This window comes from Petaurus breviceps, unplaced genomic scaffold, assembly GCF_028583685.1.
Source record: "Petaurus breviceps papuanus isolate PSGF00001 unplaced genomic scaffold, PetGlider_PUasm1.0 99, whole genome shotgun sequence".
In the NCBI taxonomy this organism is placed as follows: Eukaryota; Metazoa; Chordata; class Mammalia; order Diprotodontia; family Petauridae; genus Petaurus; species Petaurus breviceps.
In genome coordinates, this window is record NW_027187465.1 from 24,462,204 (window position 1) to 24,489,744 (window position 27,541).

The window sequence follows — 27,541 nt, forward strand, 5'->3', positions numbered from 1 at the left end:
GATTCTCCTACAAGTTACTTTTCTAGGAAATTCATGTAATAGCTTATAATGTCAAAACTGCCTTGAGAGAGTAATTTGTTTTATCTCTATCTCGTCTATCTAATGAAAAACGTGATTTTAACGGTTTCTCCTGAGAGAATATGGTCACAAAAGAGCTGGCTTTTCCTAGAATTAAGGTTAAAAGTTAGCTAGATCTTATGGGATGTCAACCTTGGGGGTGGGAAAAAGGATATGCAATGAATGTTTAAGAATGCTCCCCTGACAGGAATCCCTCCCTGCCTCTCTCACAAAACTCCCGGCTGACAGGACATACAACTTCTAGCTTATTTGTAGAGGGAGCTGCCTAGCAGCACGTGTTGTGTAGGTTGACAGAATGGTTAATTGTCATTATTGCTATTTGTTCAAGAGATCAAAGCTCTAGAGCTGGAGAGGAGGCCTCAGAGGCCACTGAATCCAAAGTCAGATGGTGAAATGCTACTAGCCCTGTGGCCATGTAACCATGGTCAGACAAAAAATACAAATGGTACCATCTTTGTGAAGAAAAAAAAGTCTATGTATAGGCAGACCTGAAATACATAACTTTGCTTAATAGCTCTTTCTTGTGCCAGATTCTAACTGGTAGCTCCAACCAACCAGATTGTTTTTAGAACCAAACCTAAGTCCCACATCTAACCTGAGATCTACTAACACCAACTGCACAGCCAGCACTCAATAACTCCACAACTAACAGTATGATAATCACTTGGATTAAAATGGCTCCCCTATTATTTTTTAATCAAATATAGGCTGAGCAAGGAGTGAGCAGGATAGTGATTTATTATTTTAAAGGGGAACACATTGCCCAGATTCTTTTCTTACTACCACAATAGAAATAAATTCCAGTAATGAAGCAAATACCTTAAAGTGTTACTGGGCAAGCTTTAAAAATGCAAGATAACAAGAACCACATGTTAGAAACATGAAGAGAAATGCAAATACAGTAAGGAGAACTAAATTCGCACTGAAATTCTTTCTCATATAAATAAAAAATAAATATATATGTGTGTATGTATATATATATGTATATATATAAATATATAAATACTGCAAAGAGTATTTTACAAAACAAAAGCAAGACACTGAGGGACGAAGGCAGCCAAAAATATATACAACAATTTTTTACTAAAAAAATATATAAATTATTTATTATAACGTGGATAGACTTTCTTTAGTCTTACCATTAAAGACACACAGATATAGCAAAGGAAGCAAGAGTAGGAAAGGGAAAAGAGAGGAGTGAAATGAGCATTGATAAGTTGCGCAAGCCCAAAGACAGTAAGACAGTTAGCAATCCACAATGAGTCTAATGAGCTGAGAAACATATAACCCCCCCTCTTTTTAGTTTGCAAATAATAGCATCAAACAGTTATAATTTCCCATGGAAATATTTGCTCCAGGAAGAATCACTGGAGAGGGCAAAAGCAGCTCTTTTCTGGGTTTCTGGCCTTGAAGTTTCTTCCTCAGCATCATGAAACCTAGAGAAGTGAGGGCAGTAAGCTCATTCCCAAAGCCTGGGGCTGTCAGAGGCTCTCCGGTTGCCAAAAGTCTGCTATTATGGGTAGTGAGTATTGAAACCACATTCTCATATGGAATTTGAATGATTGTACTGGTAATGGCAAGGCTTATTGTATTTTTTCAGAAGTTATCTTGGAAACGGCTTGGAAAGAATCTGCCCCACTTTTAAACAATTTCACCTAATAAAATGAGTAGACTTTTTAATATGTTCTGTCCTCACATTGACTGCTGTTCAGAAAATGATCACCAACACAGATGGCCAGTCTTATTATTAATGTTAAAATGTTTCTCTACCCTAAAGACTAAAGTATGAAGCACTTTTAAAAGGGGAAATTGATGAGGACACATCAAATAATATTTGTGCATAATTTACAACTAAAATGTATATTTTCCAAATAATTTTCTCCATTCTGAAACAACTTGCTTTGAATATAAATAATGGCTTTCAAGATTTCTTCACAATGCTTTTTTTTTTTAGTTTATCTGGAGTTGAGAGTAGCATTCAAATTGAATTTCAACATAATGACCATTGGTACAAAGCAATTTTTTCAGGTTATCCTGGATTAAACTTGTTTGAATTTTTATTCCAACCGATTTTTAAATTCAATTGTTTACTAGATGTTGTTTCTTGAACTATTTATTAACTAAATAAGATCCTAGATTTAGAACTGAAAAAGACCTCACAGACTATCTATAATTAGGGAAACCAAGGCCCAAGGAGGAGGTTAAGTAACCTTCCCAATGTCACTCAAGTGCTCAATATTTGGAGGTTTTTGAACTCTAGTCTTCAGAGCCTTTCCACTAAAGGCATACATATTCTCTCAAGTTATTTGCAAAAGGATGACTTAAGATCTCTTTAGTTGTTTTTTTTTTAATACAAGTTTGCTATCAAAGTTATTTTCAAATATCTTATAAATTATATATATTTATATATACAAAAATCTTATAAATTATAAAATGAATTTATTTTGCAGTTACTCATGTAGAGCTGAAGATACTGACTGCAAGCTGACATTTAGGAGCACAACTAATTAAGCAAAATAAATTTGCATTGAGAGTTCCTAAAGGAAACAAATTCTAGAAAGATTTTAAGAAATTATAATTCTAACAACTAGAATTGGCTTTCAGAGCATCTCCATATTAGAAGTTACTCATTCCTGAGGAAAAAAAAGTGTATTTCTTGGTCTAAGATTTTCCTAAATATACCAAAGGCTTAAACTGGCAGTAAAGATGGGGAAAAGCAAGGGAGAGATGATTTCATAGGCCCCCAACTCTAGTCTTTTTATACTATATGAGCATATTTAATCAACTGAATAATCTCATTGTGAAATGAGAAATAGAAACACCTTTATATAATTTCATTTTGTCAAACAAATAAGGGCTGATAAATGATGACTGATTCCTGAAGTTAGTCTTAAGTAAAAGTTCATTTGGAGAAAAAATGCTGAATCAATCTATTTTTTAAGAAACCTGAAGACTGTTAGAAATTACGTCAGCACATTATTTATAAATTCACTTGCAAAAAACTGTAAAGGCACAAGCATTATTCATCTTTCCATAGACTCCTAAGAGTTTGTGTGAAGAGTTTTTTTAAGAGAGAAATCTGGGTCCTGATTTATTTTCCTTTAAGGCTTTACTTTTATTTCCAAAAATGTATGCCTTGCTAAAAGTCAGCTCACTAGGTTTATTAAGTCAACCCAGTGGCACTACCCTTGAAGGGTCCACGTCTCAGTTTGCCTTGTCTCAGACCCAAATTTCTATTTTGTGTTTAAACTCTTTCAAACTGACTTAATTTACAATGCTGTTTACAGAGCTGAAACACTCCATGAATAAAGCACAGCAATGCTTAGGCAGGATATCATGCTCATAAGAGGTAGGCTTGTTGGGGTGGGGGATGGAGGATGGGGGTGGGGTGGGGTGTGTGTGTGTGTGTGTGTGTGGTAAGGGTATGGAAGATTATCCCATGGTAGCTGCTCTCTCTCCCAGAAAGCATCTTTTAAAAACAGCCATAAATCTAGTTTTATTGGAAGACAATAGTTTTCATTCAGCATTTTTAACTGCAAACTACAGGGTAAGGTTATGCTTCCCTGGGCATATCTTGTCTGACATGCAATCCTAAGCACAGAGTTTTTCTGGATGGAAACAAGCTGCCCATTCAATAAGAGTAGATAGTGATTCCATTAGGATACACAAGCATCAAGCTTCTGAAGAGCTTATATTACTGGGGGCACATTTCATTGCCACTCAAAATAATAATTAAAATAATCCTGGGTTGCCATTGTTAAAATCTCATTATGAAAGCATAACAATATTAAAGTTCATTTAAAGAAGATGAATTGGAACCTTAAAAATCATTTGCTTTCAATCAATTACTTTAACTGAAAATGCTACTTTTTTGTACTTTCAGTATCAGATTTTTGCACAAGATTCTGGTGCATCACAGAAAATAAATGGTATTTTTAGTTGTATCTAACAGGACCTGTGCGCTATAGAAGAGAACTTGTAAAGTACAACTATATTGATAAACACAGATAAATACGCTGTAACGTTTTTGTAGCTCTCTCAAGTTTTAATGCTAACCCAAGTAAAAATACTTGCATTTACTTTTCTTTTCGCTGTATTAGTTAGGAATGCCAAATAACCATCATGCACTTTTCTGGGCATAAGACACTTTCCTTTGTTATTACTTTTAAAGCAAGTCCCAATTCTGACAATAATGACCATATTGAAAAATCTCTTTTTAAAAAAACCCTTACCTCTTTTTCATCTCTAACAGCTGATTATTCAGTACAGATCTCTCCCCCTCCAGCTAAAAAGTAAAATAAAGAAAAACCATAGAAAAGTTAATTTTCACGATAAGCAACTCAAAGAAAATCAATCATGTGGCATATCCACAGCTTGGTAACTAAAATGTCAATAGACTGATCCTAAAATGGAACCAGGTAACGATGCTTCTTGCTTTAGTCAGTGCTCAGAGTCTTTCTGAGCCTTCTTCATGAGCTCCTGTGAAAATCAGAGGAACCCCAGAATCTTGGGCTCAGTCAGGAGGCCACCATTGCATGACATCAGCCATTTTACCTTTCTGGGCCTCAGGTACCATAACTTTAAAATGAGAGAGTTGAAGTATGCATGTGTCTTATCTAAGTACTAGATTATAAACTCCGGGAAGAAAGAACTTAATGTAGAAATCAGGGCACAGCACGATACTCTGCAAACAGTAGGTCTTTAATAAATATTTGTTGAATTAGACTGAATTGATTCTATACTTTGAAGAAAGGTTCTCTGTGGTTTTACCACTAATAATTTTACACATGTATTTCACAAATAACACATGGGAGGCATGGGAGTTTTTGGACTCCAGCCTCTAACAGGTTCACTCTCGATCTGGGCAGACAGGAAGGACAGGAAAACAGTTGGAGGGTTTAATCTTATTTTATTCTAGTCTAGTCTTCTCAATGAGATAATGGGATCACCAATGATAATGGGAACACAAACCCCTAATCACTCTTCTTGAAGGTGCCAGCAAGAAGGAGGGGTGGCTTCCCCCTTACACCTCAGTGGGGTTAGCTGAGACATGAATAGCATTTCAGCTTGTGCACCCCTCTAAATCCCCTCAAGCCTTGATGGGGGCCGATCAAGGCAGGTACATGCACTCCTCTTTGCATTACCCAAATTCCAAATGGCTTCCCCACTCAATGACCAGTGTCCCCTTACTTTATAGAGCAACAGACAAAAAAAGGCATATTGCAAGCAATTGCCTCACAGGTGAACCTAAGCAATATCATCATTCAATGCAAGCCTAGTAAAAATCACATTATGTCACACCTGTATCTCACTGCTCAGCTGTGGTGGAGATGTTTACAAGTCATAAGCCTGGGAAATATTATCTAACACTTGGAAACTAGAGATTATCATGGCCATGGAGCCTGGGAAACTAAAAAAAAAGAATAACAAAATCCTCCTTACTTACAATATGCCAATCTGAACTTAAGAGCACTAAATAGCAAATAGAATTTGAAAAAAGGTTTCTTACAAAGACTTCTACCACAAGTCTAGAAATAATAAAGAAACAAGAAACATTTGAAACTCTGAATGTCTCTAAATGGGTGAAAAATGTCAACATAAAGAACAAAGATTTTTCAAACACTTATGAAGTTTTAGGCTATTAACTGCTAGTGATGGATAAAAATTTTTTTTCTATAATTGCACTTAGAATGTTAAACTTAACCAAATATCCGTCCCACCTATGCCTCACCATAATCCCATCATGGTGCAGGGCATATGTATATAGTGCATTCACCAATATAGAACTGTATGATGATAGAGAGATAAAATGTACCTTTTCTCATCATAGCATGCTTGCCACCCTGGTTTTTTTATAAATTTGATGTAGTTCCCTACATATTTTAGACATGAGATCTTTATCAGAGAAACTGGCTACAAACATTTCCCCCCCTTTTCCTTCTTCTCTTCTAATTTTAAGTGAACTGGTTTTATCTGTAAAAACTTTAGTTTTGGGTGGCCAGGTAGCACAGCGAGTAAGAGCACTGGCCCCAGTGTCGGGATGACCTGGGGATCAAATGCGGGCTCAGATACTTAGCATCACACCCAGAAATAATTGGCCGTGTAACCTTGAGCAAGTTACTTAACCCCAATTGCTTAAAAAAATTTAAAAAACTTTAGTTTTATGCAATCAAAATTATCCATTTGACCTCCTGTGACCCTCTCTAGTTCTTATCACTGATAAACATTTTCCCTACCCATAGATCTGACAGGTAATTTCTTTTATGTTCCACTAACCACTCTTTACGCCAACTAAATCATGTGCTTATTTTGTGCTTATCTTGGAAGATGGTGTGAGATGTTGATCTATACCTGGTTTCTGCCAGACAGCTTTCCAGTTTTTTTTGAATAGTCAAGTCTTGCCCCAATAACCAAAATATTTTGTTTACTTCTGTAAATATTGCCATTCTTAATCTATTTCATTGCTCAATCTATTTCCCATATGGTACCCAAAAGCTTTGTAGCACTGTTTGAGATCTAGTACTATAAATCTCCCTCCCTTCCCATTTTCTTTCTTCATTAATTCCTATCATATTCTTGACAATTTGTTTCTCCAGATGAACTGTTATTATTTTTCTTAACGTGTTTTTTTTTTTTTCCTTTTTGGAGGGCAACTGGGGTTAAGTGACTTGCCCAAAGTCACACAGCTAATTTGTGTGTGTGTGTGTGTGTGTTAAGTGTCTGAGGCAGGATTTGAACTTAGGTCCTCCTGACTTCAGGACCAGTGCTTTATTCACTGCACCACCTAGCTGCCCCATTTTTCCTAACATTGTAAAGAAATTCTTTCATAGTTTGATTGGTGTGGCACTGAATAAGTAAATTAAGTAGTATTATCATTTATATTATGTTAGCACAGTCTAACTATGAGCAATTAATTAGACATGTCTTTATTTATGTGCAGTGTTTTGTAATTCTATTTATAGAGTTGCTATGTGTCTTGGCATATAGAGCTCCCAAGTATTTTACATTGTCTGTAGTTATATTAAATGAAATTTCTCTATCTCTTCCTGCTGGATTGTGTTGGTAATATACAGAAATGCTAATGACTTGTGTGGGTTTATTTCATATCCTGGCAACTTTAATGAAGTTAACTGTTTTGATTAGTTTTTTAGCTGACTCCCTAGAGTTCTCTAAGAAACCATAATCTCATCTGCAAAAAGTGAAAGCTTTGTTTCCTCATTGCCTATTCTTAGCCTTCATTTTCTTGTCTTACTGCTACAGCTAACATTTCTATTATGATAATGAATAGTAAAGGTAATAATAAACATCCTTGCTTCATCCCTAATCTTACTGGAAAGGCTTTTACTTTATTGTGACTGCAGATAATTCTTGCTCTTGCTTTTAGGTAGATACTGATTATCATATTAAGGAAAGCTCCATTTATTCTTTTTTTTTTCTTTTACGAGGGGGGAAGGCAGAGCAATTAGGGTTAAGTGACTTGCCCAAGGTCATACAGCAAGCAAGTGTTATGTGTCTGAGGCCAGATTTGAACTAAGGACCTCTTGACTCCAGGGCCAGTACTCTATTCACTGCACCACCCAGCCGCCCTGTCAACTCCATTTATTCCTGTGCTTTCTAGTAATTTTAATAGGAATCAGAGTTGAACTTTGTCAAAAGCAAAAGTTTTCTGCATCTATTGAAATAATCATATAATTTTTGTTGTTTTTATTAAATTTGACCATAATTATGGTCAATTATGCTTATAGTTTTCCTAATACGGAACCAGGCCCGCATTCCTGGTATAGATCCCAGCTGCTGATAGTATATAATCTTTGTGATATATTGGTGTAATCTCAGTTCCATATTTTATTTTAAAATTCTGCATCAATATTCATTAGGGAAATTGATCTATTTTGACTCTTCCTGACTTAGGTATGGAGACCATATTTGTTTCATAGAAGGAATTTGGTCTGACTCCCTCTTTACATATATTTTCTTTTGGAAAACATTTTTTATTCATTTAAACTTAAAAGGAGGGGGGAAAAAGAACATAAACATAGCAGAACATAGAGGATCCAATATAAAACCATGTATTTCCATTTCAGACTGTTTACTTTTTTTAAAAAAACCTATGTAATAAATATTGTTTTCAAAGCTAACCAGCTTTTCTGTGTTTCCTTCTAAGTTTTCTTCTGTTCTATGCTGTGCACTTTTTATTTTTTCTCTCTCTCTATTCCCACCTCACCCTGGAGAAGGCTACAATTAAACATGAACACACACACATATAAGTAAAACCGTACTATACATACTTCAGTTTATCATTTCTTGCTCTGGAGGGGGACAGTATCTTCTATCATGGGTCCTTTGTAGTTGGTTTAAGTATTTATGATACTCAAGATGAATTAGTCATTCAAAGTTGTTCTAAGGACAATATTTCTGTTACTATATATATATATGCACATACATATATATATATATATATATAATTCTCTTGATCCTGCTCATTTCACTTCATTTTTTCATGCAAATCTTTCCATGTTTTTCAAAAATTAACCAGCTCATCATTTCTTGTAGCTCAGTAGTATTCCAATATGATCATATTCCACAACTTGTTTAGCTATTTTAAAATCTGAAGGACATCTATCATTTTAACCAATCTGATAGGTAGTATGATGATGTCAAAGCTGTTTTCAAAGTTTTCCATTTTATACTTCACAATGCTCTCGGTTTGTTCATGAATTGTTCAGCTATCCATGAGTCTGATATTAATATTTCCCTTTATATCTACTTCATGTATCCATTTTGATCTTATCCTAGTACATGGTTTAAGATACTGGTCTATATCCAATTTCTGCCAGACTCCTTTCCAGTTTTCCCAATAATTTTTTTTAACCAAGTAATGATTTCTTACTCCTAAAACATAAATCTCTCCATCTGTCAAACACAAGGTTATTATAATCCTCTGCTGCTGTGTATTGTATGTCTACTCTGTTCTACTTATCTACCTTTCCATTTCTTAACAAGCACCAAATAATTTTAAAATTTACTGCCTTTGTTTTCATAATTTGAAGTCTAGTGCTGCTGAATCTCCTTTTTTTCATTAGTTTCTTTGAAATTCTTGACATTTTGTTCTTCCACATGAATTTTATTTTTTTCTAACTCAGTAAAATAAATCTTTAGCAATTTAATTGGGATGACACTGAATACATTAGTGGGGTAAAGCTGCCGTTTTAATGATGTTGGCTTTGTCTACCCATGAATTGATATTTTTCCAAATATTTAAAGCTGACCTACTCTACCATCTTCCCAGAGCTCCCCCCTCTTTACAAATATTTTAAAACAATTTATGTAGCATTGAAATAAAATGTTCTTTAAATATTTGGCAGAATTGACATGGTTTGAGTTTTTCTTTTAACACACTTATTCAAGCATTCTACTGCCTGTCGTTAGTCTCGGCAATTTTATTTTTGTAAATATTCATTCATTTCATTTAGACTGTCCATTTTACTGACATATAGCTGGGAAAAAGAGCTCCTCCTAATTGTTTTTGCTTTATTTTCACTGATTGTGAATTTACTTTTTCACTTTTGATACTAATAATTTAATTTTCTTGCTTCCTTTTTCAAAAAATAGCATCAGCTAATGGCTAATCTATTTTATTGGGTTTAAAAAAACAGCTCTTTATTTTATTAAAATTTTTTACTTTCAATTTTTTAATCTCTCCTTTTATTTTATTCTCTTTAATGAAATTATGGGTCATTTCTATGATTTATTCTTTGATCTGCCCATCCTTTTGGATTAAGTTATTTTTTAATCTGTGCTTCAAAAGTCCCTTATAGATGTGCTGATGCTGAGTAAAGTGAGTAGAATTAGAACATTGTACACACTAGCAGTCACAGTGAGTGATGACTGACTTTTTTTTTTTTAAGCAATCGGGGTTAAGTAGCTTGCTCAAGGTGACACAGCCAGTTATTTCTGGGTGTGGTGCTGAGTATTTGAGCCCGGATTTGATCTAGGTCATCCCGACACTGGAGCCCATGCTCTTACTCGCTGAACCACCTGGCCGCCCCTAAGCAATTGGGGTTAAGTAACTTGCTCAAGGTTACATGGCCAGGTGTTTCTGGGTGGGTGCTAAGTGTCTGAGACCGGGATTCAATCTCCAGGTCTTCTCAACACTGGAGCCGGTGCTCTTACTTGCTGTGCTACCTGGCCACCCCATGATGACTGACTTTGATAGACTTAAAACCCTTCTCAGCAATGCAAGGACCTAAAACAATTCCAAAGGACTCATGATGGAAAATGCCATCCACATCCAGAGAAAGAACTATGGAGTTTGAATGCAGCAAAGCAGACTGTTTTCTTTTGTTTTGTTTTTTCTTTCTCATGGTTCCTCCCATTTGTTTTAATTCTTCTATACAACATGACTAATGTGAAAATATGCTTAATAGGAATGTATATGTAGAGCCTATATCAGATTGCATGCCATCCTGGGGAGGTGTAACGGGAATGGGAATTTGAAGATCCCCTTAATAGGCCTACGTGAATTTGAAGCCCTTTTCAGATTTGAAAATAATCTCTGCCCTCTATAGGCTGCATGTGGTCACATGGAGCCTGGAGTGCGAAACTCCATCTTCAGGAAAGCACAACTTTTGTTACTTTGTAGTCAAGTGGGTCACCAGGCTTGTGATGTTCTCTCACCCTGGAGGAGGATATATATACCCTGAGGTGAGGTTTTGCTTTGGGGCTCACTTAGGGAAAGAGTTGTGTGATTTGGCCAGATGAGACTCTGGGCAGCTGTTGAGCCCTCTGGCTTTGAAAACCCAGATGCTGGTGCTTCTCTTTCCCTCTCTGGTGACTAACTGTATGTATGTGATGGTCAGACAGCTAAAAGCCCTGTCTGTTGGTCTGCTGAACTGTGTTATTTTCTCTGTATTTTTGTCTGCTTGTAATTTCTGATTGTCTTCTCTTAAATTCAGGGTGTTGACTTCTTCCCCTGAACTAGGTAAATGATACATGTTTGATTAAACTAAGATTGTTAACCTTTTTTGAGTTGCTTTCCTTTAAAAAAGCAGATCAAAGAACCTGTGCTAGTAGCCATCCTGGGTATGCTAAGGTGCTTGCTGCTACTGGAGAGGGTAGGGGAGTACGGGGGAGAAAATTTAAAACTTAGGGAAGTGAATATTGAAAACTAAAAATAAATAAATTAACTCTTTAAAAAAGGTCCCATACAGAATGTAACTTGTTGCATTATTGCCAGAAAAAGATGCATTTAATATTTCTGCTTTACTGCATTTGTTTCTCAGGGTCTTATATGCCCAAATACATGCTCAGTTTTTGTGAAGGTACCATGCACAGCTGAGAAATAAGCATAACTGTATTGCTTTCAATTTCCATTAAAAAATTTCCAGGTCTTTCTACTAAATCTAAGCTTTCAAATTCCATTCATCTTCTAACTTTTCTTGTTTATTTTATGATTAGATTTATACCTAAGTATAACTGAGGTCCTACACAATGTAGTTTTACTCTGTTTCTTCTGTAACTTGCTTAACTTTTCCTTTAAGAATTTATATCCTATGCCTTTTGGTGCATATATGTTCTGTATTATTATCAATTCATTGTCTGTGGCATTGCAATGTTAATGAAATAGGAAGGTCTTCCCCTCCCATTAATAGGCCTATGTGACCTGCTTGGAGTCACAGGTAGCTCAGTGTGGCAGGAATTTGCCCAAGGAGGCGGCAAGACGGAGGGAGAGAGAATTCGAGCTGGAGCAGGGAGCCAGGCAGAGCACAGAGAGAGAAGCAAGCTGTGAGTGGGAGCAGTTGGCCCAAGGAGCAGAGTGAGAGAAGCAAGCAGGAGTGGGCAGAGGGATGAATTTGCCTAGGGGGACTCGTTTGTGGGGAGGCCTAACAGAAAGAAGGTTTAAGATGTCTGTGCTCCTGGGATTAGTGGTAAGTACCCTGTTAAATCTTACCTCCTGGTATTCTAAGGATGTCCCAAATAAATAGTTTGGTTTTGCCTTTGAGGAAGAGACTTTATTATATTTTACAAATTTACCCTGGAAATACGTATGCATATTCATAGCAGTTGCGATGTGTATCTCATAGGCATAAAAGGTATCTTTTAGCAAACTAGTCTACTGATTATTTCTTTTTTGGGGGTCGATTTTGCTTTTGCTTTGAGATCATGGTTGCCATCCCCACTCTTTTTACTCCAACTGAAGCATGATAAATTCTTCTTCTTTTTTTTTTAGTATTTTTTAAATTTTTTGCTTTTTGGAGTGGGGAAGGTAGGGCGATTAGGATTAAGTGACTTGCCCAAGGTCACATGGCTAGTTTTGTGTTAAGTGTCTGAGGCCAGATCTGAACTCAGGTCCACCTAGCCACCCCAGCATGATAAAGTCTGCTCCTTATTTTCACTCTATGTGTATCTTTCTGTTTCAAGTGCATATCTCATTAACAACATATTGCTTGTTTCTGGTTTCTAATTCATTCTACTATCTTCTTCCATTTTATGTGTGAGTTCATTCCATTCACATTCACAGTTAGGACTGTATTTCCCTCTATCCTATTCTCTTATAGTTATCCTTCACATTTTTACCTTGGTCCCCTCTTCAAAAGTCTATTTTGTTTATGACTGCTGCCTACTTTAATCTATTTCCATGTTCCTTCTTTTTAACCCCTTTCCCCTCCTACTTCCCAATTGGAAAAGATGAATTTTTATATCCAATTATGCATGTATGAACTTTCTTCCCTCCTTGAACCAATTTAGATGAGAATGAGGTTCAAATGTTACATGTTCCCTCCTACTTTTCTCACCACTGTATAAACTGTTCTTTGCATATCCCATTTATGTGAAATAATTTTTCCCCATTCTTCTTCTCTCTTTCCCACTCCCAGCATATTTCTCTTACCCACCATTCCATTATTCTTTTGAGATTATCTAAATATAACAGACTCATGCCCAGGCTATCAGCTTGATTAGACTTCCTCAAAGATTCCCAGTGATGATAAAATTCTGAGGAATTGGGGTGGCCAGGTAGCCCAGTGAGTAAGAGCACAGGCCCCAGAGTCGGGATGACCTGGGATCAAATCCAGGCTCAGACACTTAGCACCACACCCAGAAATAACTGGCCGTGTAACCTTGAGCAAGTTACTTAGCCCCGATTACTTTAAAAAAAAAATTTCTGAGAGTTACACGTATCATATCCCCATACAAAAACATGACTTCTCATTTCATGTTTACCTTTTTTTTGTTTCTACTGAGTCCTGTGCTTGAATGCCAAATTTTATATTCAGCTTTGGTCTTTTCATCAAGAATGTGTGAAAATGCTTTATTTTCTTAAAGATCCATTTTTTCCCCTGAAGAATTATACATGACTGAAATAAATGAACAACAGCCAAGACTCCTCCTATATATGAGCTTATAATGCATTACATAAATGCTCAAAAGTCATAAGAATGAAAAAAAGAAAAATTTTTTTAAATGATATTAAGAATTTCTAGCAATTCTGTTAATCATTTCTATTAGCCTGAATTAGTGAGACTTTACTGGGCTTAAAATGTGATGAGGATAGAAAGACCAATCATGCATAAAAAGATAATATTTTTAGTCATATGACATAGGAGACTGACCACTGACAAAGTAATACCCTCCCTGTGAGAAGCCAGTACTAAAGGGGAACTTAAAGCAGAGAACATATACTTTTATCCAATTTATTCTACACTTCAGATGACTAAGTGAAACTCACCCACTTCACCTCCATCCCTGACCCAAATCCCCAGCCCTGATTTCCCACCCAAAAAAAGACCAAAAAACCCAGCCATTGAGGTTGCATTTTGGACCATTTCAATCACATCTATAAGCAAGTATTTTAAAGTAAAAAATAGCTGTTCCATTCTGATAGCACACAGCACATCCCCTGTGTCTCAGTATTTCTAGTCTCACCTCCCACACGGACACAGACGACATAATTTCTTTCAACCCAATCTTTAGATGGAGGAAGTAGAAGGGAAAGGGAAAAGAAGAAAGTGAATGTAATGAACATACTTTATAGCAAAGAACTTATTAAAAGTAAGGGGAAAAGGCAGGTTAGTTACCACAGATTTTAAGAACATCTGGAATAAAAACTTCTTGGTGATAGTGTGTTATAAAATTTATTATATATTATATTATTATTTATTATAAAAAGAACTTTCAGAAGATTTGGAATAGGAAAATGGCATCTGTAAAGAGGCCTGCAACAACTCAAAAACTATCCTATATCTAAGTCCCAAATTTAATTCTTGAACATGCTTCAGAAAGCTAGGAAGGGGTGAAATGAATTAAGCAACAGGGAAAGCACTGGTTGGAAGAAAGGAATTTTACAGGTTATTCTCCACACATTTCATTGTTTACTAAAAAATGTCACCTCCTAAGTAATTGCTGTAATCACTTCTCTATGATGCAATATTTCTGTGAGCTATGATTGTGCTTCTATGAGCACTTCCTCAGCAGATCCAGGGTGTGGCCCTCCTATGTCTTAGTAGTCTTCAAGAATTGCTATAGCTAAAAAACTTGCCATCTTGTAAGATGTACCCTACATAATTAAACTGGTAATCAAAGTCTTTCCAGTCTGGAAGAACCTGTGGAAACTTGTACCGGCAGCCTGAAAGAATAGGAGTTACCTCCATAGTAGGGCTATAGCTAAATACATGCTGGTTTGATGAATTTTAGGGAAAAATCATACAATGCCATAAGATAAAAATAAATTCTTCTCACTGCACATGCACGTCTGAGAAAGTGGCTAATTATAACCTACACATTATTTATGGCTCCACTGAAGTGATAGCTCTAGATTCCAAAGGAGATCTGAGCTATCCTTTTGCAATCCCAAGAAACTGATGACCACACATAAGGCATGAATTGTCTAATGTGTCCATATCCACAAACTTTAGCTCATTTAATACAAATTGAAAATCATAATGTTAGCCCAAAATACAAGACAGTATATATTCTGAAACTTGCAATGACAGGCTTAAAAAAAAACCCAACAACCCTCAAACTGGTACCTAATGGTGAAAAACCCTACTGGCTAATTCTCACTATGACTATTCTGTAGTATCATTGGTACAGAGGATAATCAGATGGTTTCTCACTGAAGCTACACTTCATTACATGGAATCCACAATAATATTATTTCACTTTTCACACTCCATCTAAATTGAAGTTGGACTGGAAGTAACCTTAAATTAAGGTTGTTATTTTGAAAGCAAAAATGATTTCTGAGAAGCCAAAATAAACTATCACAAAACCTATGCACTCTACTCTGCAGCAGAGACACTCAGGCCCTCATATACAGCAGTTTCACTCAATATACAATTCCAACAAGCTTGGTTTTCTGACATTCCCAAAATAAAGCAATTATTATGATAATGATTCTTAGGTGAATAAAAGATTACATTATATTCAGCATAATATATTTAACAAGGCAAGGAAAAACCCATTTTAGAAAGATCTTCATCAAAATGGTTAAGATAAGTGTTCATGTCTTCAGTTATCTAGAAAATTCATATATACAGAACATCTTATTCTCTGCTGGTACCATAGAAAAAGATTAGTGCTACTATATTCTAAATATCTTGCATTTAGAGAGCTTTCTTGGTCCTAGAAAATAGTGATCCAGGGGAGAAAAATTCCTTTCTCATATTAAAAATGACAAATCTTAGTTGAGATAGAAGGAACAAAGAATATTTTTTAGAATATTCATTCATTTGGAAAAATGTACATTTGATCACAGAACTAGGTAATAGAGACTTTAGCCATATTCTGTTCCTGGCTTTTGCCACCTTCTTACTACAATAACTATAAACAAATCAAATCACTCTTTCCATGACAACACCAGAACTATAAAATACTTCCTTCCTTCCCAGGGGATGTAATGCTTAATGCAATCAAGAACAGGTAGGAAAGAATATTAACTACTATATTATTCTCCACAACAAAATAAGTCTCAATATTCTGTGTTTCTCATAACCTTTTGTACTACCTTTTAAGGAGTTCATAGGGGGAAGGGGAAGAATATATGTTCTGAAACTAAGGTCAAAGGCAGAATGCAATTCCTTCATCTCAAAGGAGTCAATTATTGTTTCTTTACTGCTTGAAAGTGCCACAGCTTAGCTCAGACAACTGATTGGAAATTTGCTCAGATAGTAAAAGACTGGAATGCAATGTTTAAAATTTATGAAGTGTAGGGCTATTTAGTGGATATGGATATCTTTAGCTTTCCAAAGAGAAAGACAAAGAAATAAAGTGTGGGAAGCGTTGGTTTTTCCTAGTAGTATAAAAATATGAAGTAGAATAAAAACATCAGTTTATGTAATAATTTATATATATATATATATATATATTTATAGTGATATTAGGTTTTTAAAGAAATATAATACTGATGAATTTTATTTTCACAATAGTTCTGTGATATAGGCACAAGGCATTTTCTGTCCTTTATCCTCACCCTAGCTGCCCTGTATCCTGGCATGAAGAGACTGAACTTCACATATTTTTCCAGTATCACCATTGAAAACTTTTTCTCTCAGTAAACCCCACATGTCTAACAAAGGTGATGCACAACATTCTACCAGAGGTCAGTGGCCACTACCCGTCACTCCAACGTAGAAGATAACAGAAAGAGAAAATGAGAGATCTAGCTAGAAACAAACCACATCTTAGATCTTCTTTTGAAAGCAGAAAAAACAAAAATCGAGCTAGGCTTATATTTAGGTAGGACTATTCCTAAACCATTCCAGCTAGATGAATATCCCAGATAGACATAATCTCTGAGTCTCTGGGTCATCAGCATTTACTGATCTTCTCTATCATTAAGTCCATTTATCTATTTACTCAAAATCCCATGCGATTTTAGATCAAACCTATTTTTTCTGGCTTTGGTAAAGATAAAGTACTGACTCAGTGCCTTGTAAACACTCCTCATCTGTCTGAGGAAGACTAAGTTATTACTCAGTTTGTCTTCAGCTCTACGTTCTAAAGGACCCTTCAAATCACCCCTTAAATCCTTAACAAATTTTCTAAGGCTCTCAAGTCATATGACAGACTACTAGCATTATACTCAACTCTTGCAGTGGCCAGAATTAAGACTGGAGGCCATTTACATGCTTAATTCCTATTTCTTCAAAAGAGTGCTGGTTTTAAGGCTCCTATGTCCTGAGAGAAAAGGTTTTTAAGGAAATGTGGACGGCTGCAAATATATCCACACTGCTTCTCTTGGAGACCTGACAAATCTGATGCTAGACCACACTTCTAAAATACTACCTGTGTCTTGAAAGAAACTGGTTTGCTCCAAAAGCTTCCATTTCCCCAAGGAGATCATTGAGCTCCCAAACTCTACAAAATGAACATACCTAGACACCATTCAAGTTCAAACAACCTCTGACAGTGTGAATGAAAGGAAAATCTTAATTCCATTCATGAAAGTACTCTGGGACTGCAATGCCAGTAGCTGGTGGGGTGGGGGTGAAAAAATTTTATTTTAATTAAGTCTTGTGGGTGAAAAAGTATATCTGAGTCCTGATGGGATATGGCATTTCTGTGTTAGGAATCTAAGAAATGGGGAAAGCTTGTGGTGAAGTTTTTGAAATATAAAATCAAAAAGGAACATAACAAAAACTAGTTTTACACAACTGGCACATAGGGCAGTGGATACCTGAAGTAGTTTCCAAATGGACAAACGAACAAGCTTCACTGACTTTTGACATTTAGACAACAATGCTGTGATCTAAAACTTATACTATAAAGAGAAGGATGATAATAAAATATGTTGGAAATAACAAAATGTCATCTGAGGGGGCAAGGCACAATACTAATGACAAAACTGTCAAATTCTATTTGAAAAATCACTCTTAAGTTGCTGTCATACAGTTAAATGTAAGCATCAAGCATTGTGACTGAAATGTAGACTAACCTAGAATGAAACCTAGTTAATTATGTTGCTATGCACAGTTGGACCGTAACTCTTAGAGATTTAAAACATTTGTTAAAAAATGGTATGAAACAGTCCTATTAGTTGTGTCAGAAAGCTTTCTGATTAAGCCACAGAGGCAAATGAGCTAGAGTTTGTCTGCCCATGGCTCATTCCATAGATTATATGTACTGCATCTATCAAGCACACACTTATAGAATCATTTGGAAATTATGGCCAACAAAGGCGATAGCTACTAAACCCTAACTGCACACAATTTAGATTAATTTTCCTAACAAAAAGCTGAATCAGAAAGAACCTCCCCTCCAGGCTTATGCATAAAGGGCTTCTTTCAAGGAAAGTCTCATTTACAAGTTATCTGCAAGTTCCCAGGGGCTTTCTGTTCCCCAGACTTTAAGGAACTTTTGAGCTACCCCAATTCTAAAACCAAACCAAAACTCCCTGAGGACAAGGCAAGACATTTCATACCCAAACTGTAAAAGCACATCCCACATGGAGCTGCCACATCTGAGTGAGCACTCCCTCCAGAGGCACTGTTCAAGACAGACAGAGAGGACTGCCATGCAAAGGCCGGGGCATCCCTTACCTTTTGATGACTCGTGACCTCCTCTCTGCTTCTTCCCAGTTCCTCAGCAAGTTTGAGGTTCTCCTCCTGCAACGCTGAAAGCTGTTGGGACTTCCAAGCTGCTGCCTGCTTCAAGGCTTCTCTGCAAGGACAGGGAGTGCAGGGTTACCATAGAAACAAGACAGGCAAGAAAAATGGTGGGAGAGAAGCAGCTTCCCAGCCTGAGGCAGAAAAAGATTTTTCTCTGGGTCACGTGCCTAATGGGAATTTATAACTAGAAAGTACCTATCACACCAAGCAGAACAGACTAGAGGGCTTTAACCTGGCAAAGGACAGATGTCACCACTAAGGCCATCACCCTTTGGCCTGCTAAGTGCTCACCACGCCTACTCAGCTCCCACACTACACTCCTCACACACTAGTTAACACCAGGGAGAACAGGAGAATGGCCATCAGAGCCAGTCTGGAGGAATAGTCTCGTTATTTAAATGCTCAAATACATTTCACATGCACAGAGTAATTTAATATGTCATTTCCTGGGCACTTGCAAGACTGCCCAGCTATGTAACCTGTTTCTCCCAGCAAAAAGAAAAATCTGATGGTCCCATTGTTAGTATCTGATGAAGCTCAGGGATGACGTGTATTGGAATATATTTTTAGGACAACCAGAGGCAATATGCCCTAGAGAGAGCAGTTTTCTAATTACATAAGGCATTTTTTTCTCCCCTCAAATGAGAATGATTCCCTTTCCCAGCACTGAATTTTTCATTAAAACAATTAAACAAATTTCATTAAAACAATTAAAACAAATAAAAATGAATATACCACACAAAACATGTGCAACCAACATATAGATGGGTCTATTACATTCAATGCAAAAATCAATTATTTTAGTTATTAGCTAAAGTACAGTTTGATCAGTACGTTTTCCAATACAATTACTGGAATTAGTGCAATAGTGCAGAAGGTTTTGATGTAGCCGAGCTGGAGGTAAACATATGCCTGTTAATTTCCATTGTGAGTTATGATACACACATGAATCCTGAATCTTGGTATAAACTCATCTGATGATCATCAACATGTCTATTTTTAACCTCAGCTGTCTATAGGTGGCCAGAGTTGATACTTTGATTTCTCCTACTCTCTGACTTTCAATCACAGATCTGGCATTCATATTATTAGGGTGTTCTCACAAAGGTTTAAGGAAACAGAAAGCAACACTAAAAGTGGAAGAACAAGAGATCTGTAGGCAGATTCTGTACCTGGGTACAAATCCCAGCTCTGTATGACACACATCATTGCCTGAGCTTCTCTGAGCTTCCACGGGGTTATCTTTCAATCAGAGAGGAAAGGAAGCAGAGGGAGGTGGCACCTTCCTATCCTGGGAGCAGTATTTTGTTCAATGAAGTTGCAATCAGGCAGAGCCAGGACTTGAGGGCAACTAGCAGGGCATGCCAGATATGAGGAACAGCAGGAGAACATGCCCGCAGCTGAAAGGTGAGTATTGTGTGTAAGGAACTGAAAGGAGGCCAGTGTCAATGCACGGAGACCACTGTAACCGTACAGATGTGGGGCAATGAGGGCCCCCAGGGTGGGGGCTGTGTCAGAAGAGGGAAGGGGCAGAGATGGATTTGACAGGCCTTGGCAACAGCTTGGATATGGGGGTAAAGGATAACGAGCAGCCCAAGAGGACACCTAGGTTGGGAGCCTAAGGGACTGGGGGGATGATGTTGTCTTCAACAATAAGAGGGAAGTCTGGAAGGTGGGGAGAATTCTGGGGATAAAAATGAGTTCAGGATGTGTCTACAGGATATTCCTTTCAAGATATCTAATAGGCAGTTGGAGATGTAAAACTATAGGCCAACAGAGAGGTTAGGGCAGGATGAGTAGACTGGAGAATTATCAGCATAGAGATGTAATGAGATCACCAAATGGAACAGTATACAGCGAGAAGGGAAGAGGGCGCAGGACAGAGTCCTATGAGATACCCACAATTAGTGGGCATGACCGGGATGTAGAGCCAGCAAACTAAACAGAGTAGGACATCAGACATGTAGGATAATGAGGAAAGAGAGAGTAGAGTGATCAACAGTACCTGCGGGTGCCAAGAGGTCAAGAAGGATCAGGAATGAGAGAAAGTCACTGAAGTGTTTGCCACCACTCCAGCACTAGGACCTCCCCTCATTCTCTGAACCTAAGAAGGAAGAGAAGGGAGGGTGTGTAAGGAGATGTTTTCAGGAATATGGCTTGTACCAAGCAAACTCCTCACAAATCTACTAGTAGTAAAAAACACCTAGGATGTAGCTAGGTAAAAAAGCTGCTCCCAAGAATGCAATCTTTCCCAGAGGGGTCAAGAAACCTCATTACTACAGGCCAGATATATTGAGTGAAGAGAAGAGGAGAGCCACGGGCATTTTTGTAGGCAATAGGAAAGCGGCCAAGTAAATGGGGAGAGATTTAAAATAAGTGAGAAGAGCAGGGATGAAAGGAGGGACAATCTATCTGATGACACAGGATGGAATGGGATTACTAGTACATGAAACAAGAAGGGCCACCTCTTCATGTGAGACAATGGTGAAAGAAGAAATAAGGACCAAATATATCTGAGTGATGGTATGAAGTAGAAGAGAAGAGAGAGAGCTCTTAGCAAATGGCCTAAAGTTTTTCAGTAAAAGATGAAAGTTTTCAGCTGAGAGTACGGGAGAAGAGGGAGCCAGGGGAGGTTGGAGGAAGGATGGAAATGTTTGGAAGAGTCACTCACAACTATATATTATGAATATTTTTTTCAAGAAGGCAACCTTACAACCTAACAGCAATTACCAAAAAAAAAAAAAGAAACTGACTTTATCTCAACAGACAGGAACTGACTAGTTATTGATGTAGGAGTCAGTTCTGACTCGGCTGTCTGCATGACTAAAGTCTGTTTAATGCAGAAGTTAAAATCACACCAAATGAGAAAATAAAGACGACAATACATAAAATTATAATAGCTCTAACCGAATTCACTTAAGCTATATACTTTTATCTAATTCCCATTTTTTCCCCGGAGTCACCACTTCTTAGAAAAGCTGCCTCTTAGACATCTTGAACTGGATTTCTTACAAACATCTGAAACTCAAGGAGTCTAAACTGAACTCATCAGCTTTGTTAGGCAGCTCAGTAGTGCAGTGATAGAACTGGAGTCAGGAACACCTGAGTTCAAATCCAGCCTCAGATATTTATTAACTGTGTGACCCTCAGCAAGTCATTTAACCTGTTTGCCCCATTAAACCTGAGTTTCCTCATCTGTAAAATGAGGGTAATGATACCAACCACCTCCCAGGGTTGTTGTGAGGATAAAATGAGGTATTTTTAAAGCATGTTGTAAACCTTAAAGTGATATATAAAGGCTAATTATTAATATTTTCCTAACTTGTATATTACAGTCAAAGGTATTTACCATTATCTTCCCAGTCCCTCAGGGTTACAACCATCCTCAACTCCTCGCTCTCTCACCCTCCACATCCAATCTGTTGCCAAGGCCTGCTGATTCTACCTGTACAACACCTTTTATAAATGTCTCTGTCTTTCCTCTGACATCGCCACCATCCTCATACAGGCCCTCATTATCTCATGCCTAGACTACTACAGCAGCCTGCTGGTAGGGCTTTTCCCACCCTACTTCATCCTTCACTTTGATGCCAGTCCGACCTTCCTAAACAGCAGTGACCATATCACACCCCTCTATTCAGTAAACTCCAGGATTAAATATAAAATCTACTGTCTGACTTCTTAAGGCCCTTCACAACCCCGCCTCCTTCCCCTCTTTCCAGGTTTCTTGTACTTTACTCCCTCCATGTACTGTGTGTGCTTCAGTGATCTTGGCCTCTCTCTCACCAGAGTCCATCTCCCACCTCTGGGCATTTTAACTGGCAGCTGCCCCTTATGTATGACATTCTCTCTCTCCTCATTTCCACCTTCCAGTATCCTTGGATTCCTTCAAGTTTCAACTCAAAAGCCCTATTTTCTGTAAAGTTTTTCCCAGTCTCACTTATTGCTAGTGCTTTCTGTTGATTATCTCCAATCTATTCTGCCTATACCTTCTTTCATACTTCTTGCCTGCTGATCCATTAGACTTTGAGCTCCTTGAAAGCAGATCTGTCTTTTGCCTTTTCTTGTATTCTGAGACTTAGGTCTTTGGACAGCAAATCCAATGTAATTCTGATCATACCATTCTGCCTCTTATATTAACAGAGAGCAACATTATTTAGATGGTCTCTACAATTCCTTCCAGCTTGTCTTGATGTTTTATGGTTCTCTGATTTCTGGACAGAATAGACTAATTCCTTAAGAAACCCAGTGCCAAAAGAATTTCTTTTGCAAAAGATATTCTCAAGTCTGATGTTGCCTTGAAGTTATAAAAAGTTTAGAAATGATTAATCTTAACCAAATAATTTATGTGACAGATGGTCCAATTCTTCTTTATCTGAGCTATTGTCCTCTAAAAAAGGTCCCCTCAAAAGAGGTAAAGGCATCATCCAGAAGAATCATTCTCATTAATAAAACTAAGATTGTTAGAATAAAAACACTTAAAATCAAATTATTTTTCTTCTACAAGGGCAAGGTAAACTAAATAAAATCATTCAAGGCATTAAAAACAACTCATCCCTCATTATCCAACAGATTTAATAGATGCAAAAAACAGTATTTTTAGTAGAGAAATGAGAAGGTGCAGAGGAATCAGTAAGGACTGCTAGGTTTAAAAGTTATGCGATTTAACATTCTTGACCTCTATTAACTTCTGAGTAGAAGAAAAGAGTCAATGCCTCTAAATTTATGATGACATTCCTTTGATTTCATTCACTACAGTGACACAGATAGCTTAATGGTTGGACTCAGACAGTGGTAGGGAGGCTGGATAATCTTGTCTTACTGCTGAATTGCTCCCTTTCCAATTTCCTGAACTAACAAGTCAGCTTGGCATTTCAACAGAACAAAAAGGTTAAAATGTCCCATGTTACTGATCAAATTATTTGTGTTGCTAAAAAAATTTTGCAACTATTTAGTTTTCTGTAAAACCAATGGAACCCACCCACTTATAAATGCAACTGAGCTGGTACAGTTTTTCAGAATTTGTAGAGATTCTAAATAGAACCCAGGTACCAGGATGATTCCGGAAACAACCTAAGAGTCTCAGTTACTAAACTCATCATTCACAAGAAGGGAGCTCATTTTACGTAGTTCTGAAACAACATCAGTCGTGAAGATTGTTCATTGGAATTGCTGATTTGACCATCTTTTGAGTCTCATCTTCCTGTTCTATTAGCACATGCTTTAAATTCTTAGTGTCACTAATGTAAATGGAATCTATTAAACTGAAAAGGATTCTACCTTTTTTTAGTCTAACTGACAGTTAAATTCAAATTTCCAATTATACTATTTCCAATACTTTGAACTACCTGAGCCAGGGGGAGCCAGCAGCAACAGAAATGAGAAAAATGTGTCTGCTCTGAAATCTGAGTAGCAGACATGTAATTTGAAATATTTATTAGTGTAAATACTTCTCCTGATCCCTCCCAAATACCATCTGTTCTATTAAAATCCAATAACCATAAATATCAGCCAAATCGATAGACTAAAAAGGAGGTTGTTTCCAGTTCCCTTGCTTTGTTTCTATTTTATGTTTTTTAATGAGAAAAAATCCACTTTTCCCTCCTACCTCTCCTGACCCTATTGAAAAAGAAAAAAAAAACAACAAAATCCCTTGTAATAAATATGCAGTCAAACAAAATAAAATTTCCCACATTGGCCATTTCCAAAAAAACATATGATTCAATCTAAACTGTGTATCTACTCTTAGACCATTTAATATGATGTAAGGAAAACTATGCAGTATGTTGTTTTTTTAAATAACATCCCATGTGGCATATTCTACTCTTCAGGATACAAATTCTTCTTCAAAGTTCCAAAATGCTAACAAAGATTTAAACTACAGAAAGCACAACTTAGGTAACCAGTACAACTATAACAATCACTATCTACTTCTTTCTAAAAAAAAAAAAGTTAATCCTTATTCTACACATAAGCATAAATGTACAGACTGAAGTACTGAAATGAAATTACTTCCCAAAATTTCCACACGTATGCTGGTTAATAATGGCTATGTAGCAACTTATACTAGGAAATAGAAGGAGGGCGGCTAGGTGGCGCAGTGAATAGAGCACCAGCCCCAGGGTCAGGAGGACCTGAGTTCAGATCCAGCCTCAGACACTTAACACAAAAACTAGCCATGTGACCTTGGGCAAGTCACTTAACCCCAATTGCCCTACCTTCCCCTCTCTTAAAAAAAGCAAAGGAAGGAAGAAAGAAAGAAAAGATCGAAGGAACATAACACTTACATTTCTTTCCTGAACTCCTCCATTTTTTGGTTCTCTACTGTGAGACGTTCCTTTGATTTGTTCAATTCTTCAACATTTTTAGAGTTGTTTTCTTTAAGTGCATCCAACTTCAAGAGAAAAAAAAATACAGCTGAAGTCATTTTGTGCTGCAGTGAGATGTTTGGGGCCCTAAAAGCTACTCACTCAAATGGGTAGTGAGAGGGTATTATAAAGTGAGCTCTGTGTGAATGGATTAAAAGGCAGCAAGTGGCATTTTATAATGCCAAGATCCCTGAGTCTGGAGTTAGAGGATGTGAGTCTCAAACCCTGCTCTGAGCTCTGGCTCACTAGGAGACCATGGGGCAGGCCCTTGGCTGAATTCTCACTTTCTACAACTATCAAATGATAAGGGTGAACTTGATAACCATTAAGATTCCTTCTAAATAGAAATTCTATTATCTACAAAAAGCCTATAGTAAATACAGAGTGCAAATCTCTACATTATTAAACAATATTTAAACAGAAACTAAACTGAAAATTCCCCTTAATCTTTAAGCTTTCTCCAAGGTTTTCAGTTATGCGTACTATTTTCTGTGAAAATCTAGACAGGTAAGTTCACTCAAATAATATACAAAGTACCTGCTACGTGGTAGAGCTAAGTACTGTGGGTGATACCAAGAAGATTAAGACATGGTCCCTGGCTATTAATACATAGCCAAGATGTAGTAGTAGAGGGAGAAACCTAGCTGAACTCTCTCAACATTCCCTTTAAAATAACATGTCAAATCAAATTCTAGAGTGGCAGAGCCAACAAAAGACCAGGCAGCAGAGGGGAGGAATCTGTGCCCCTCGAGGTGCAGCCCTTTGACTAAATCCAAACTTCACAGAACAAATCCCCTTAATAAAAATTTGTGGGGCGGCTAGGTGGCGCAGTGAATATAGCACCGGCCCTGGATTCAGGAGGACCTGAGTTCAAATGCGACCTCAGACACTTAACACTTACTAGCTGTGTGACCTTGGGCAAGTCACTTAACCCCAAGTCCTCTGCCTTACCCCTCCAAAAAAAAAAAAAAGAAACAAGTTCACTGGAGAAAATAAGTCCTTAAAAAGTATAACTGGGCAAGTGGAAACCAATTACTCTATGAGACATCAAGAAATAATATAAAACAACGTCAAAGGGATGCAAAAAAATAGAAGAAAATGTGAAATACTCATTTGAAAAAAATGATCCAGAAAATACATCAAGGAGAGATAATTTAGGCATTATAGACTACTTGAAAGCCATAACAAAAAAAAAAAAAAGAGGGGGGAGGGGGCTACACATAATTTTTTTTTTATTAGAAAGGAAAATTCCCTTGATTATCTTAGGACCAGAGGGTAAAATAGAAACTGAAGCAATCCGCTGATCACCTCCTAAAAGAGACCACAAAATTAAAACCTCCAGTAACATTTAGCCATATCCCAGGACTCCCAGGTCAAAGCATCCAAAAAGATACCATGGAGCCATAATTAGGATCACACAAAAATAGCAGCTCCCACATTAAAAGAACAGAGGTCTTGGAATATGATATACCAGAAGGCAAAAGAGCTAGATTTACAAGAATACCTATCCAGAAAAAAATGAGTACAGTCCTTAAGGAGGGCAAATAGACATTCCATGAAAGACTGTACTTTCAAGCATTCCTGATGAAAAAAACTGAACAGAAAATCTGACATTCAAACAAAAGAGTCAAGAGAAGCATAAAAAGGCACATATGAAAGAGAAATCAAATAAGGTTAAAATGTTTACATTCCTTTATGGGAAGATGATACCTGTGATTCCTAAGAACTCTGCTATTATTAGGGCAATAAGGAGTTTACATAGACAGAGTGCACTGGTGTGGGTAGATTATGTTGGGCTGACCTCAAAAAAATGAAGGGTTGAGAAAGAGGAATGCACTGGGAAAAGGGTAAATTGAGAAGAAGAATGGAGAAATTTATCTTACATAAAAGAAGTATGCAATGAAGATCTTTTACATTGGAGGGGAAGATGGGGGGGTAGGGTGTGTTACAGGCAATACTCAAATCTCATTCTATCAAAACTGATTCAAAGAGGAAAGCATATTTGTACATATTAAGTCAGGTACAGAAATCTATCTTACCCAATGGGGAAGCAGGAAGGGAAAGGGATTAAAGAAGGGGGTAGGGGATAAAAGGGAGGACACATTAAGAAAGGCAGTGATCAGAAAAAAAGAATTTTGAGATGGGACAAGGTAAAAAAAGAGAGATTAAACAGAAAAAAAAAATAGGATGGAGGGAAATACACAGTTAGTAATCATCACTGAATGCAAACAGAATGAATTCACCCATAAAATGGAGGCAGAAAGCAGGATGAATTAGAAACCAGAATCCAACTGTATGTTATTTACAAAAAATATATTTGAAAGACAGACAAAAACACACAGTTAAAATAAGGGGCTGGAGCTCTAGTCTTATGAAAGTACTCTATTTCATTAAGTATTAACTTTTTCCCTTGAAGGATTATACTTAGTTTTGCTGGGTAGATAATACGGCAGCTGCTAAATCTTATGTGATCCTGACTGTGACTCCATG

At 37.1% G+C, this 27,541-nt stretch overlaps 2 protein-coding genes across 5 annotated transcripts in view; both read right to left on the reverse strand.

The window, feature by feature from the left end:
• DIABLO (diablo IAP-binding mitochondrial protein) overlaps window positions 1-27,541 on the reverse strand; it is a 105,581-nt gene that overhangs the window by 45,597 nt on the left and 32,443 nt on the right. The window lies entirely within an intron of this gene.
• The window catches only part of CLIP1 (CAP-Gly domain containing linker protein 1), a 126,608-nt gene that overhangs the window by 9,362 nt on the left and 89,705 nt on the right, over window positions 1-27,541 (reverse strand). For all 4 annotated transcript variants that reach the window (XM_069081632.1, XM_069081633.1, XM_069081634.1 and 1 more), the window contains 3 exons: window positions 24,971-25,077; window positions 18,615-18,735; window positions 4,311-4,363 (listed from right to left, as the gene is read on the reverse strand). In XM_069081632.1, coding sequence (XP_068937733.1) covers window positions 4,311-4,363; window positions 18,615-18,735; window positions 24,971-25,077 — 281 coding nt within the window. The remainder of the gene's footprint in view (window positions 1-4,310; window positions 4,364-18,614; window positions 18,736-24,970; window positions 25,078-27,541) is intronic.